This window comes from Marmota monax, unplaced genomic scaffold (genome assembly GCF_021218885.2).
Source record: "Marmota monax isolate L192 unplaced genomic scaffold, Marmota_monax_Labrador192_F-V1.1 WCK01_AAM20220418_F8-fsc00082, whole genome shotgun sequence".
NCBI classification, from domain to species: Eukaryota; Metazoa; Chordata; class Mammalia; order Rodentia; family Sciuridae; genus Marmota; species Marmota monax.
The window spans coordinates 2,388,842-2,404,668 of NW_026695207.1; the positions used below are offsets into that span (position 1 = coordinate 2,388,842).

Sequence of the window (15,827 nt, forward strand, 5' to 3'; positions counted from 1 at the left end):
CTGCGACGCAGGACCCTGGCTTAGCAAAATCCGGGAGTCTAACCAGAGCACAGGCGTACAGCCGAAGTGCGCATGCTCGGTACTCATGACCAATAGGAAGCTCCGGAGAAGACTTGAGCCAATCACAGGACTCTAGATGTGGGCGGTACAGGGCCAATTCTGCATCTCGCGCTTGCGCCAAGCTGCTTCTTTCCGCCGCGGCGTTCGTGTACGGGGACCCACGAGGGTCCAGCCTCTGCCGCTACTTGTAGCGCGGTGCGGGTGGAGCCAGGTAAGTGTCCACACGGGTGCTCCGCCTGCGCTGCTCGGCTGGCTGTGCACAGTGCTGGGTCGCTGGCCCTTCATGTGCGGCGCCCCCCGGAACAGAACCACAGGCTCCGCGGCGCTGGGTTCGGGCGCTCGGCCCGTGGAGGTCCTTTCTTCGCTGGAGGACGCGACCCCGGCTCCCGGCTCGTCTGCCCCTCGCGCTGGGGTTCCCTGGTCCCCCGGCCCCTCGTTGGCTTCCCCAGTTGGCTGCTTTGCTGTTTTTCTCTGGTTGCCAGGGTAGCCCCCGCCTCTCCCCGGTCCTGACACCCGCGGGGAGCCGCGCGTCCCCTGCCCTGCCCGCCTCCCCGAGCTGGCCCGCGGGATTTGAAGAGCTCCGCCTTTGGCCGACGGAGCCCTCCCTGGACCAGCCCGGCGGACGTGCGGCGAAGAGCTCGGGGTTTGACTCCCACCCAGCTCGCCACTTACTCGCGATGCCCAAAGCCTGGTCCTGGCTCCATCGCTGATCTAAAAAAGACAGGCTTTGAGAAAAAGGAAGGAGTTTCATTGCTTTGCTAGCCAAGGAGGAACACGGAGGACTCCTGTCCCGGAGGCTGTGATCCCCCCTGCCAGGGGGGCGCAGGGCTTTTTAAGAAGGAACACAAGGGCTGGGATCCCAATGCAGTCAGATATAATTACTTAGTATCCAGCAGATGTCTTTGAGAGAGGCATTGCTCCAGTTCCCAGGTTTGGAGTTTGTTTATTCTTGTGGGTAGTGATATTCTTCCAGGCAGTGGAAGACAGGAGTGCTTAGCCTGGGATAGGAAAAGTGTTAGTATTGTTTCCCTGGTTGTTAGGGAGGAGGAAAAGTGGAAGAGAAACAGGGGGGAAAAATGTCAGCCACCTGCAGGTTTATGCTCAAAGCATAAGGTGGCCCCCTCCCTCTTAACACTAGCTGTGTAAACTGGACACAGTAACTTTTCTGTGCCTCACTTTCTTCTTTGGCTGTCAGATGATGACAAAAGTAGATAATTTGTATAAGTGAGTACACCTATAAAGCACCTGGAACTGTGCCTGGCAAGTGACAGCAATTGTTTTTGCTATCAGTCACTTTCCCAAGCTCTGGGACACAGAGACCTACCTTTCTAGTGCTTATATACAAATGGGAAATTTTTATTTATCCCTGTTTTGGAGTACCCATCCTTTTTTTCATGGACATTGATATACAGTGAGTCATGTGCTTTGTATTTGACCTTGTCTTTTTATTTTACAAGTCCAGAAGAGCTGAGAATTACATGGCATGGCTTTAATTACCTTGCGAAGGAACTTCTGTCATTTGTCTGATTTTCGGATACATGGAGCTCTGGCTGCTCTGAGAAATCATCCTATAAATCATGTTCACAAGGTATCCAAAGAGCAACTGCATCCTTGGTTCTGTTCAGTACAGTATGAGCCTTTCAGGATCCATTTTCATCATGCCTGCTATAAAAAGTTCCACTTACAAAATGGAAATGAACTTCATCCAGTTGGTGAGCCAGCATTCTCTCAGGGACAAGACTGGAACAAGTTTGAACAAAATCTTAAAAATGAGGATGAACAGATATTTTACAGGAAACTAAACGAATTCACTTCATCAGAAGAGGTGTTGAGTTTTATAAAAACACTGGAAACTCTGCCTGATGCTATGGCTGCAGGAGCCTTACAACGGATCTGTGAAGTAGAGAAAAAAGGTGGTGATCAAAGGCTGCCCAAAGAAATACTAGAGAGCAGTGTCTTTCAAGCTTTATGTTTTCAGCTTGAACGGGAGCCCTCACAGCTGTCAAACTCTGGTTTGCTGACTGCTTTGCAAGCTCTGATTTGGTTGCATGTGGATACTCAAAGTAGCTTGGTACTGAATCTCGTGGCAGAATGCCAGAATCGTCTCAAAAGAGGTGGCCTGGAAGTGCATGATCTTTGTGTTCTTGGGGAGAGTCTGATTAGACTGCAAGGCCCAGGTTGTGTGACACTAGAACTGATTATCTATCAACTGCAAGGTGCAAAATTGGAAGTATTTACCCCAGAGGATATTGTGGCCCTTTATAGAATACTGCAGGCATGTGCTGAAAAAGTAGACCAACACCAGACATTTTTAAATACGATAAACAACTTTTCCCTTTCAATAGTTTCCTACCTGAGTCCTAAATCCATTAGCCAAATGCTTACTGCTCTGGTGGTTCTGGATCAAGCTCAGGCACTTCCTCTGGTTATAAAATTGGGTAAATATGTTGTGAGGCACATTCCCCATTTCACTAATGAAGAGCTCAGGAAAGTCATAGAGGCTTTCATATATTTTGGACACAATGACAGGTTTTTTATCAAAGCCCTAGAGCGGCATGTAGCTGCATTCTGCCTCACCTTGGATGCTGATGTTGTCAGCAAAATCATGGAGTACTGCAGCAGAAAGCTGATTCTTTCGGAACCCATCCTCAATGCAGTGGCAGAAACTTTTGTTAGCCAATCAGAAAAATTATCACCTAGTCAGATTTCTGAGTTAATTGAGCCATTTGGAAAACTAAATTATTTGCCACCAAATGCACCTGCTTTATTTAGGAAGCTAGAACATGTGTTGTTCACCCATTTCAATTATTTTCCACCCAAAACATTATTGAGACTCCTCCATTCATGTTCGCTGATTGCACACCCTCCAGTCAACTTCATGGGAAAAATATTCAGCCCTTTTTTTCTTCAAAAGCTTCAAGGCAAGTTGGTTATACTTTCTGACACTTGGATATAACTAACCTTTGAACTTGTGATGTTTTCAGGTTACCTCGGTACCATTTACACGGCAATACTCTGCCTTCATTTTTTCTTGAAAGTGAGATTGGAAGTTTTAGATGCTAGTGTAAACACAGAGCTGGGACATTGTGCAAAGGGAGGAAAGCAGCCTCAGATATACCTGACTGCTGCCTGGCTGGGGTACTGCAGGGTTCCTGGGGGACATGGTAATGGCAGTGATAAAAGCCATTATAGTGTCAGAACCTTTGTTGAGTGAGCAGCTGTTACTTTTTTAAGAGGATGGTACTATTTTTTTTTTTTAAGTGAAATGTCTGACCTCTCTACCTTATTTTAAAACTTATTAGGTTTTTTTTTTTTTTTTTTTGGTGTGTTTGTGTGTGTGTGTGTGTGTGCGTGCTGGGGATTGAACCCAAGACCTTATGCATTCTAGGCAAGCACTCTACCAACTGAGTCCCCCAGCCTGCTATTGTTCATCTTAAGTCAAGAAAGCCAAATATGTCAAATTCCTCTATGTCCATGGTTAAAAGAATATTTCTGCTAATTCTCTAAATATATTTTGTCCTCTGTATTTATTATCTGTAGCTAAGAGCTTAGGTTCTTGGAAATCAGTTTCATTGATGGCAAGAAGAGGACATTATTAATTCTGACAAGTTCATTCCCTAGAGTCATCTGAAGTCATGAGTGTAATGTCTCCTATTCATAATGTTCATTCTCTCACTACCCTACCCAAATTCAAGCTGAACAATAACAGAGGTGTTTTGTATTTCAGGTGAAGAGTCGCATTTGGACAGATTGAGTATGGCACAACTGACCCAACTGTTCCTAACCTCAGTCCTAGAGTGCCCTTTCTATAAGGTAAAAGCATGACTATGAACAGTATGGCCTTGTTTCCTTATGGGGCCAGTTTCCTTTAAAATTCCTTCACTTTAGGTCTCTCAGTACCCTCATTAAAAAATAGAACTTTCCCTTATCTGGTGTAGTTGCCATCAGATGGGCTTTTCTTGGATCAGTTGGCTCCATTTCTGTGCCTTACCCTACAGAGTCTGGCAGGGTTGCCTGGCAGGTCTCATCAAGCGCTGCAAGAGCACACTCCTAGACTCTGAACTTCTTCAGGGTCTCAGCACTTCCTGTGGCTATGGTTATCAAAATGTGAATCTTTGAACTGAACAGATCTAGATTATTTCTCAGTATGTTTTTAAACCAGATCAGAAATTTCACTCTTCTCTGGAATGTGCTTGAGGTGGGTTGTCCTTATGACTGTCCCATGCCTTGTGTAGGATCAGAAATTGTATCACTAGTCTTGCCCATCTCTTGCCTGGTCCTTCGTACTCTTAACGCAGTACTAGAAAGTCTGATTTGGGGAATAATGAATAAGGTTCAGAAAGCACCGCTGTTTTCTTTAAAAATAGTTTAGCACAAATATACTTAAAGATAAGTTATAGTCACCCCCAGTCTTCTTCCATCCCTGAAGGAACATTGTTAACTGCAGTTTCTGCACCCAAATGTATACAAATACATAAACACCCTCCGGTTTTTCTCTCTTTATGGGATAAAATTTGTTTTTGTGTCCAGGATATTGTGGGCATTCCTGGAATCCCATCGTGTAGAACGAAGGCTTTCTTAAGAATGGCATGATTTTTCAGGATATTCGTTCTGCTTTTCCACCATGAAAACGCTTCCTGGACTTTCCAGCCCTATCAACATGTGCCAGTAAACATTGTTGTGTGTCTTAATTTTTGTTCTTTAGTTTGTAAACTAGATTCCTGGAATTTGTTCGGGGTTAGTCCTGACAGATTCCGCCCCTCCCCATGACTCTTTGTAGATGTCCTGTTTCCCCAGCACTGAAGAGCAGTGGCCTGTCTCCCCAACTTCTGCAGCCTTAGCTCTTTACTATCTGCCCCTGTTGTCATGTCAGAAGTTTACATTGCATTTTAATGAGACCAGTGAAGTCGAGCACATTTTCAAATGTTTTTTAGCCATGTATATGTTCTATGAATTATCTTTCTGCACTTTTACTCATTTCTGTTTGTCTTTTCTTAATGACTCATGAAATAGTTGTTTATTATGTACGTTGCACATATTTTCTCCTGGTTTGTAATTTTTTATTATTACTATTGGGGGGGGGGGTGGTACTAGGAATTGAACTCACGGGCCCTCAGCAACTGAGCCCCATCCCAGCCCTATTTTGTATTTTATTTAGAGACGGGGTCTCTAAATAATGCTAAGCACCTCATCATTGCTGAGGCTGGCTTTGAACTTGCAATCCTCCTACCTCAGCCTCCTGAGCTGCTGGGATTATAGGCGTGTGTCACCACGCCTGGTTCCTATTATTACTATTTTTAATTTAATATTGTTATGCTGTCATTTTGCTGTATAAAAATTTGTTTTTTTAATATATTTATTTTATTTATTTATTGTTATGTGATGCTGAGGATTGAGCCAAGTGCCTCGCACGTGCTAGGCCAGCACTCTACCTCTGAGCCACAACCCCCTGTACAGAAGTTTTTGATAATTAAATCTGTCTTTTGTTACTTCTGGATTTCCTATTTTGTTAAAGAATATCCACCAATACTAAGTCAACACAAATGTCCTACTAATTTTTAAAAATAATATTTTCCTTATATCGTCAATATATCTGCAATTTATTTATTTTTATTTAGATCTTTTAATTAACAAATAAAAATGTACACGTATCTTATTCATGTTATTTTGAAATATGCACATATTTAGCCATTCCATAATGTCTATTAGCCTAAGTATTATCTAATCAACATATGTGTCATCTCACATGTTTTGCAGGCGCACACTGTGTGTATTTATGTTAAGTACACTTCCTCTTCTGTCCTGCCAGTGTGTGTGTGTGTTAAGTACAATTAAGCTCTTCTGTCCTGCCTGTGTGTGTGTTAAGTACACTTAAACTCTTGTGTCGTGTGTGTGTGTGTGTGTGTGTAAAGCACACTTAAACTCTTCTGTCCGGCCAGTGTTCAAGGATGCCTAACTGTAGTCACTGTCTACAGACTGGGATGTGCTGTGATCTGTCATGGAGGATAGTTAACTTTGTTCTTTTCCATTCTTTTCCACGTGGACAACAAATCACCAGCATTTATTACATCACTGTTCTTTCCTTACTAAGTTAAAAATATCACCTTTATGTCATTTTCCACTGTTAAAACATGAAGTGAGTACTGAAGGCACGTGAAGCAATTCTAGGAGTTCCAAAGGTGGACATTGTTGTTTCTGCTCTTTCCCTCCTCCCTCCCTACCATCTCTTGGTTTATGTGACCAATGAGGCTATTTATTAAAACGTATTTAAACTGCAATAATAGGGCTGGGGATTTGGCTCAAGCGGTAGCGTGCTTGCCTGGCATGCGTGTGGCCCGGGTTCAATCCTTAGCACCACATACAAACAAAGATGTTGTGTCCGCCAAAAACTGAAAAATAAATATTAAAAAAAATAAATAAATAAACTGCAATAATAATTATGCATTATCATTTCAGGAAAGATATATGCCCTAAGTCCTGGAAAAAATATCATGCCCCAATGAAGAAATTTTGTATGAAATGATTATATCCAGGGAGGCTTCAGTTTATTATATGCTTTATATCTTGTTTTTCTTTCTTATATTTGCATGTATGATTTTTAGGGTCCCAAACTATTTCGTCAATACCAAGTAAAATCATTTCTTACTCCATGCTGTTCCCTGGAGACCCCTGTGGATTTTCATCTTTATAAATCTGTGATGATTGGACTGATTGACCTTTTAGGAGCAAGATCATATTTTGCTTCAAAAGTGTTAACACCCTATTGTTATACGATAGGTAAGTAGTACAGGGAGTTCTGTTGGAAGCATTTATCCTCTTTAGATATCTATGGGACTTAGTAGCCATAGAAGGTCTTTGGAAATGCAAAATGCAAATGTCCCTTCCCTGAAAGAAGGGGTTCACAGTAGGGCTAAAGAGTCAAGACCATCTGGGTTTAAGTCTCCCATATTACCACATAGTAGCAGAATGTTTTAGGCAGAGTATTTTAACCTTTTTCTGCTTACTGCTTCATCTCTAAAGTGAGAGAAAGAATAGTGACCTCAAAGATTTGTTTGAAGACTAAATTAAATTATAATATTGGGAGCAGAGTAAATGCTCAGTAATTGTTAGCTGCTGTTATAATCTAGGCTCGTGCTATTGAATACAATAGCCGTCAGTGTATGGTGGTTTAATATTTAAAAAAGCTAAAAACTCAATTTCTCAGTCACACTAGCCACATTTGAAGTGCTCAGTAGCCACATGTGGCTTATGCCTGCCAGTTTGGACAGTGCTGATATAAATATTTCTTGCTGCAGAGATTCTCTTGGATATTGCTTAGTAGAGAATGCAGGTCCTTGTGCCCTGACGGTTCTAAAATTGACAGTGAGAGAAAATCACATCATGAAGGAGAGTGGTTCACAGGCTTCCAGTGATCACACTGCACTCCACAGCTTCTTCTGGGCCCTTTTTACAAAAGCCACAGCAGCATTCCAGAGGGGAGGACAAGGAATCTGTCCATGCTCAAGGACCACACGCCAAACATAGAGGCTTCCACCACAGAGGCAGTGCGGGATGCAGCAGAAAGTTCTGAGGAGCACAGGGTGGCCCCTTAGCTTGCAGGGCTTTCTTTTCTGGAGTGAAGGATCCTGCCACTTGTCATACGAGGAAAAGGAACGTGTGCCTGGTTCTTGTCATGCACAGGTCACCTGAGAACCCACTCTTTGCTTCAGTGTGGTTGAGCCTCCTTAATTTAAGGCTGACTTGGTTGACCACCAAGCGGATGAAATTAAAATTCTCACCATTGTTGGTTGTGGTCATTACTTTGCAGCCTTCAGCCCACTGATAAGTGCAGTGTGGGGAGATTCAGCAGAGCAGAGGGTGCAGGAGCAAGGGTACGTGTAAGGGTATCACAGATGAACGTTCCCCTTCTTCTCTCACCAGATGTTGAAATTAAGTTAGATGAAGAAGGATTTGTATTGCCGTTCACAGTTGATGAAGACATCCATAAAAGGTAAAGGAAATCGTTGTGGTTTTAATGTTAGATGACTTGTCAACATTAGTAAACTGATATTTTTCTTAAAAGGTGAAAAAAAATAGACATAATTCTGGAAATTAAGATACTACTTTCCAGCACATCATATTTGAAAAGTCCTTGTAATATTTTGTAAATGTTAATAAAATCGATTACTTTTCCAACAGATTAAAAGACATTCATGATTTATTTTAAAATAGTATCACCATATAAGACTAGTCAAATCCCAACTAAATTCTGATAACTACAAATATATAAATAGTTGTAATTGTTTTGCAAATTTAGTTTTTCTCCTCTTTGATTTCTCAGAGTAGCACTGTGCATCGATGGTCCAAAAAGATTTTGCTCTAATAGCAAACACTTACTAGGAAGAGAAGCTATCAAACAAAGACATCTACGATTACTGGGTTACCAAGTTGTTCAGGTATGGTGTCACCTGTTATTTTTCTCCACAAGTAATTCCAAATTCAGATTTGCTTTTTTTCCAGGCAAAGTTTCAAATTGTACCTTCACAGTACAATTACTTGAGTAAACAGCAATTCTTTAATCAGACAGCACCAAACCAGAATGATTTGGAGTTTTCTCAAGGGAACATGAACAGGACTTCATAGGGTGAACATAGGAAAGCCAGAGAAAAAAATAGTCTAACTACAGATCTGCAGTTGCCCTGCTTGATCTGTCTTGTTGGAAAATCCCTAGTTATATGATTTCCTGGGATGCTGCTGAAAGGTTTGAGCTGTAGTTCTCTTTTCTCTGTTATATGCATTAACCAAGAATGGCCCAAGTTAAGTGTTGCTTACATCTATCTGTAAATTAAGCCAGGTTTGGGTTCATTTTCAAGGCCTTCCTGGCATTTTCTGCCCAAGGATTTTTCAGACCCACTCTCCCTTTTAGTTAATTGTACCAGTACTAAGTGGTCTGAAAGAGCAGTGAACCAAGAATATTTAATGTCTAGTTTAAATTTTATGATTTTGTTGATTAGTCTTAAATCTCTTTGTCTTTTATTTTGCAAGGAGTTTCAGAGCACTGATTTTTCAAAATTAGGGCTCCTGTTTTCCTTTTAAGCTCTGCTTAACTCTGCTTTTAAAACCACTAAGTCATTGGAATGACTTATTTTCATTTCTCTCTGATTTAATGAATAAAAACCAGACAAGGTGACCCATTAAGACCGGGCTCCTCATCCACCTTACTGGTTAAGACCTTTGCGTTTTCACTGTAGATTATGTAAGAGGGCCTCTTGGGAGGGGTCCTTGGGGAATGTAAGTGAGTGTCCCTGATCTCTAGTTTCCTATTTGGTGACTTTTCCATTGCATCTTACATATCCACAGATGATTTGTTAAAATTTATTATGCATGTGTGAATAAAACCTTCATTGTTTCTACATTGCTCATAGGATAAAGTAAAAATTCCTCTCTAACTTTGCACTCAAAACCCTCCACAGTCTGCCCACAACCAGCCACAGTTTTCAGCTCTCTCCACCTCTCTCCTCCCCAGCCCTCTCTACTACTCTCTCCCCTCCCCACCTCTCTCCCCCCCTCCCCAGACCCTCCCCACCTCTCTCCCCACTCCCCAGGTCCTCCCCACCTCTCTCCCCCCTTCCCCAGACCCTCCCCACCTCTCTCCCCACTCCCCAGGCCCTCTCCACCTCTCTCCCCTCCACAGACCCCCTCCACCTCTCCCCCCACTCCCCAGGCCCCCTCCACCTCTCTCCCCTCCCTAGACCCTCCCCACCTCTCTCCCCTCCACAGACCCCCTCCACCTCTCCCCCCCTCCCCAGGCCCTCTCCACCTCTCTCTCCCCTCCCAAGACCCTCCCCACCTCTCTCCCCCCTCCCCAGGCCCTTTCCACCTCTCTCCCCCCTCCCCAGGCCCTCTCCACCTCTCTCTCCCCTCCCAAGACCCTCCCCACCTCTCTCCCCCCTCCCCAGGCCCTCCCCACCTATCTCCTCCTCTCCCCTTTCTCCCTTTGCCCTTGCTCAGTCACTGTCTGGCTTATCTCCAGCTCTGGCATCTGGGACCTGGCACTCATCTGCTCCCAGCCAGGCCCACCTAAGCAGCACTTGATCCCGGTCTCCTGCTTGCTTTTGGTAGGCACTGTGGGCTCTAATTGGAGAGATTTTTCTTATATGGACAACCCACTTGTGTATCCAGTGTGCCCTTCCCAGGCCCCTCCCCAGGGCCAGCACTGCCCTAGGCACGGGCACACAGGAGGAAGAGGCCACTGTGGCCTTTGCCCTCCTAGCCTACTCCTATGTGGGGTAGGGTGTGAGAAGCCAGGTGTGGGAAAACAGGAAGCCATCTGGGACTGGGGAGTATCATGACCATTTCATTGTCCTTCCTTCTCAGGTCCCCTATCATGAGATTGAGGTGCTCAAGTCCAGACAAGAATTGGTGGAGTATTTACAAAGCAAGCTCTTTCCTCAAAACTCCACTGTTCATTGGTAACAAGGAAGAACAATGGCTTTATGTCTCAGATAGTGAAAGGACTTATTTTTAAGAGACTTAGTTTAAGAAGATAATTTGTGAATTAACCATTTTGCAGAATTATGTTTATAGACTGGTGCTCTGAGAATGCTCAGAGGTTTTCCTGATACCATGTATAATTTTATGGGTGGTAAACTTAAAATTAATTTATTACTAGTCATAGGAATTTTTATACCTCAAAAAGAATTGATCGAGTACAATAAAGGAATATAATGAATACTTGTTATTTTGAATCTCCTATTTGTAATAGTTCTGTTAAATGAAAACAGTCTTTAGAGTCCTTCATTTTCTAACAAATGTAAAGAAGGAATTATATCTCCCACTTTTATGTTTTTGTCAGTGAATTGATACATGATAAGGAGAAGGGAAAATGGGAAATAGACAAAGCCAGAAAGGGGGCTCCCCAGGAAGGCCTTCCTCCTCCCCGTGGGCCCTTTGGGGAACACCCTTTCTGGCTTCATCTGGCTTCTGGTGGCTCCAGGTGTGCCCTGGTTGATGGCAACAGAGCTGACCTGCTCTGTCTTCACATGGCTGTCTTCCATTGTGTCTGTGTGTTACGATGCTGCTCACACGTGGCCCTTGTCCACATGTTTGTTGCACATCATTCCCCCTGTATGGCCACGTGCATGTTTTCCTCTTAGAAGGATCCAGCTGTGTTGGATTAAGACACCCTAATGAGTTCATCTTGACTTTATTAAGTCTTTACAACCCAATGTCAAGTAAGGTCACATTCACACATACCAGGGGACACAACTGAACCAAGGATTAAACTAGTGAACACGTAAAGCGTGCTTACGAGATGCCTGCAGAGTGAGCCTGCATAGCGCTAGCTAGCAGTGTCTCAATTTCCACCCTGCCCTCTGTGCCCTTCACTCCAGCTTGGGTTCTCTTTATGCAGAATAGCAAATGGAGACCAGGTGAGCTCTCAGGTCCCTGGTACAAGTATGCCATGGTTGCAGAGAGGGGCCTCAGATTCCGAGGAGTTGTCTTTCCAGATGACCTTGACAGTCTCTCAGAGTCTGACAAGACCAGAGCAGTTAGCTGACTTGAACTTTTTCACAGCAGTTAGACTTCCTGAAACCAGTGTTCTTGACATTGGGCCCAAGGTCTGCTCAGGATCAGATCAGATCTTGGAACCCCTTTCATAATTCCTTCCTGCTGATATCCAGACTGGTGCCAGTTTTGTCTCGTGTGTGCTCTGGTTCCCTACCAGCCAGCCAGGGTCACCATGGTCAGCTCATCCCTGAACCGTGGTGGAGGTTAACAGCTCACAGTTGAAAGAGGGAAAGAGACTGACCCACAAACGTGTAGTGATAATCTGTTAGAAATACTGTGAAGAAAGCAAGCTGCCTGGAGCATTCGTACCTGCTCTGTCATCTCAGTCCTGATCCCTGGTGACCTCTTCTGGTCGCCTTCATCTGAATCAGGTGCTCTTCCCACTGCAGTTTTAGTCACAACCTGGTCTGGGACTTTGTCTCCTGTGGTCTCCCCTGCCCACTCCATTTACTCATAACTCTGACACTTGATTTTGGAGCTCCAGGGCAGGAGGAAGAAGCCCCTGCTACAGGGCTGGGGGTTGGGTGACCTAAACGGGTAAGGGCAGGTGGTGAGCGTGCTGAGCCCACTGGCACCCCAGGAGCCCGCACAAGACTGGAATGGGAATGAGGCCACTTGGAGCTATTTGTAGGCTGGATTTTTAAAGAAAGAAAGGAGGGTCTGTGGGCACAATGTCCATGTCCCAAAGCCAAAAGGGACATCCCAAGAAAGGGGACAGGCCTAATTCTGGCTGTTGAAAAAGAAAACAAAAAACTTCCTGAAAATGTGCATGTGTTTATGGAAGTGATTTAGGCTATAGATACAGGATTGGTGGTGTCACAGGTAGCAGTGAACTTGGCAAGCTCTGTCAGAAAGCCAAATCCTTATAAATTGAATTTCCATGCCTCTGAATTTTAATGTTTATCTGTGCAAGCAAAAGTGGAATGAACATGCATACTCATACTGATAGCTTTCTGTACTGTGTATTTGACAGTTTTGAATAAGGCATGATCTTGCTATGTTAGCTTTCAAAAGTAAAGCAAATAAAAATAGGTTAAAAAAAAACTGTTTTGCAAGCATAACCCTTGAAGCAGCAAAGCAGTACTGATATCCCCCCTCCTGACGCTAGGGGGCAGAAAAGTTTATAACATCAGTTGGGCTGCAGCATTTTAAATCCTTGTTCCTGGAGGAGAGAGTGGGTCCTGAGTGTGTGTGTGTGTAAGAGAGAAAGAAAGAGAGAAATTGGGTGGGGGGGGGGGGGGGGGGGGGCATGGTGGCAGTTCTGCATGAACAAAACAGGCCATTTTCCTTACCTTCCTCTTGGCATGAACCAGGCCTAGATAGGAGAGCACAAACACTGCCCTAGTATGAAGAGATACCTATCGTGGGGTCAGGGAGAACCTTGAAGACAAGTATCCTCCCAAATCTTGGATCATTTGGGGGCATGTGGATACTTGGTAAATATTTTTCAGATAGAAGAGAAACTACAAGGGAGCAGAATTCCTTACATTTGAGTGAATTCCCTCTGAAAAAGCTACACGTGCTGGATCATGTGCAAATCCAGAGAGGTAGCTTGGCTTCTTGGCAGTGAACTAGGCAAATCAGCCTCTGAAGGTGCTATTCCCCAAACTGGAAATGCATCCAAACCTGTTAGGAGTCTGGATACCTCATGTAGGGGGATAGCTTGAGATACCTTGAAAGCTGTTTGGCCAAGTGCCTGGGCAGTGGCCAGTGCTCAGTGGATATTGGGTGCTGTTGATGAATGGGTTTAAGTGTAGCCTTCTCAGTTACACAGCCGGGGGACAGGCATGCGCGTCAGGACTGGGCTGCAGGCAGGAACAGGACTTGCTGCTCAGTACACCCAGGGGTTCCCCTGCGGCCTGTGACAAGTTTTTGTGGTTAGCAAAACCTGTGCTGTTTGAAATCAGATCAAGAAAATGTGGGGTCCTGCTACTGTCTGCAGGATCTGAGCCACCTGGGACATTTTGACATACAGAAGTTTTCTCCATATCGGACCAGATTGCTGATTTGGAAATTTAGGACAGAACGTTTCTTTGTAGCTTTGAGGATCCTGAATCTGATGTTCTGGCCAGGCTTGGTGTCAAAGGACATGCAAATCCCCTGTGCTTGAGTCTCTCCAGTCCAGCTTCACTGCATGGTACCCTTCCCCCAATCCTATAAGAAGCCTCTGTCCTTTTGTTTGGCTATGGGTGCCTCTTGGTTCCTCTGGTATGCAGCTTCCCATGCTGCTCCAGTGAGAAAACCTAACTTTATTTTGATGCTCTCTGGCTGTTGAGCTCCATCAAAAGAAATTGTGCTTTTATGTACTTTTTATCCCATCTCAGAAAAAAAAAAAAACATTTCTCTCCCGGATGACTCCCACTGTCTCTGGCATATAATTCACACTATTTGTGGGTTGAACTGATATTTTGGGATCTGATGTTTGCATGAAACAATATCTCCTAATAACCCTACTGTTTTTAACTTTTATTATGGAAAAATTTGATCACAGAAGAGTTGAAAGAATTGTATAATGGATCCACAGGAGTCCCTCTATTTGGCATGAAAATTACCATAATTTTCCAGTCATGTTTCATCTGTTCTTTCCCTTTCTCTCCCCCCACCGTCTCCCCCCACTTTTTTTTTTTTTTTTACTGGAATGTGTCTAGAGAAATTCAAACTATCATATTTTATCTAAATACTTCAATATGCACTTAAAACCAATAAATGTTTTTTATTTCATACATCCATTATTGCAACTGATAAAATTAATAATTGCTCCCTGCCATTTAATATCTGGACTGTATTTTAGGCTTCCTACAGTAGCTTAATATATTACATTATGGTTACTTCCTACAGTGGCTCAAAAATAATTCATTTATTTGTCGAGTCAGAATCCAAAGAGTGCATGTTACCTTTGGCTATGGTCTGTTACACTACGTAAGGCTCTGATATCGATAACTGCCCCACCCTAGCCTGGTTCTCATGTCATTAACTTGTGGGAAGAATTAGAGGAGCTGCCTTGTAGGATGGCCCACATTGTTGTTTGACTGTTCTCTTCTTCCTCTACCTGCCTTGTTTCCTATTGAGTTGAAAGCTATATCCAGAAGCTTGCTTGAATTCACTTTGAATTTCTTCAGCCACGAGGCGTCATAGGCATGCTATGAATTTGCTCTGTGATGGTATCTGACGTCTGGTTGTCCCCTCTTGGTGATGCAGACTGATGAGCGAGTTCCTATATTATGGGGCCTCATCTGACACCATGGGTTACACATCAACCTTTCCCCTAATGAGTTTGGCATCTGCGTGGCTGAATCCATCATTTCACTAGTTCTGATTCCTTCTACATTTAACTATCTTGTGTTTATTTATAAAGAAGAAATATCTCCCATCAAGCATTTGTGTACTCTGAATAAGGATTATAGACAAGAAACAAATGCTTCGATCCTGTATCAATTTTTAGAATAAATGGCTAGAAGTCTAGCTGTTTTTTATTTTAGGATGTTTTCATGAACTTCTACATGATTGATGTGCTTCAGGCCTTTGCACATCTCGTTTTGATGCTTAAATTATCCATTTGGACCAGTGGGGTACCCTTCTGGTTGGCCTTTGTCCTTTTGACCTTGTCATATTTTTTTGTTATAGTTTTTGAAATTTTCTTTGTAAAACAGAATGTTCATGGATTTTCTTACCCTTTTCCTGTCTCAGGCCCAGGATTAAGCCTCTTCTCAGGGACCCTGATCCCTGCAGGGTGGAGGGTGGTTCGCTCATTGCTACAGTCATCAATGTTTTTATTTTTCATTTTAGGTGTCACAAAAAAAAAAAAAAACACATTTTTATTTAAAAAGTAACAAGATAATCAAACCAAAATTAAGTTTTCATTTAAAAGTCTCAGTTCATAAGTTTAATGCTTAAAGTTGCTGTGGGCACTCCCTCCTTCAGTTGAGTGGTCAGCCTACTGGAAACAGATAAGCATGTTTTGCAAATCTACTCACAGTGTTTATGTTTCTTTATCAGGGAAGAGACATCAAGTGAGGCAAAGGTCTGTTCAGCCCCACCACTGACCACTGCCCATGTCCATGATCCAGTTATGGTTTTGAAAGATCGACAGTGGCTTTCTGTCATGTTGTTGTCCTCATTGTTCCACAGCACTGACAGATTTCAAACTAGTACCAGCATGTTACCCTCAACTTCATAATACCCTTTCAATTTCCTGGGATGAATGACTAAGCAGTCTT

General features: G+C 43.4%; 2 protein-coding genes and 1 long non-coding RNA gene across 9 annotated transcripts in view; 1 reads left to right on the forward strand and 2 right to left on the reverse strand.

Annotated features, from left to right (window-relative positions):
- Mtrr (5-methyltetrahydrofolate-homocysteine methyltransferase reductase) overlaps positions 1-382 on the reverse strand; it is a 30,727-nt gene extending 30,345 nt beyond the window's left edge. For 4 of the 5 annotated variants that reach the window (XM_046430320.2, XM_046430316.2, XM_046430318.2 and 1 more), the window contains exon 1: positions 1-382. The gene's annotated coding sequence lies outside the window, so the exon portion shown is untranslated. The other variant, XM_046430315.2, reaches the window with a different exon arrangement.
- Fastkd3 (FAST kinase domains 3) lies at positions 178-10,771 on the forward strand. Of its 3 annotated transcripts, none has more exons than XM_046430321.2 (7): positions 178-271; positions 1,518-2,981; positions 3,788-3,873; positions 6,663-6,837; positions 7,981-8,050; positions 8,381-8,495; positions 10,417-10,771. In XM_046430321.2, exons 2-7 carry the CDS (start codon positions 1,544-1,546, stop codon positions 10,513-10,515), a joined length of 1,983 nt encoding a protein of 660 aa, XP_046286277.1. In that variant the 5' UTR covers positions 178-271; positions 1,518-1,543; the 3' UTR covers positions 10,516-10,771. The 3 variants fall into 3 exon arrangements, with proteins under 3 accessions (XP_046286277.1, XP_046286278.1, XP_046286280.1); XM_046430322.2 differs by having other exon boundaries at positions 199-271; positions 1,523-2,981; XM_046430324.2 differs by lacking the exon at positions 178-271 and having other exon boundaries at positions 1,534-1,648.
- The window catches only part of LOC124083599 (uncharacterized), an 18,663-nt gene continuing 4,320 nt past the window's right edge, over positions 1,485-15,827 (reverse strand). The window contains exon 2 of the long non-coding RNA XR_006848830.2: positions 1,485-1,953. This is a non-coding gene — a long non-coding RNA (uncharacterized LOC124083599). The remainder of the gene's footprint in view (positions 1,954-15,827) is intronic.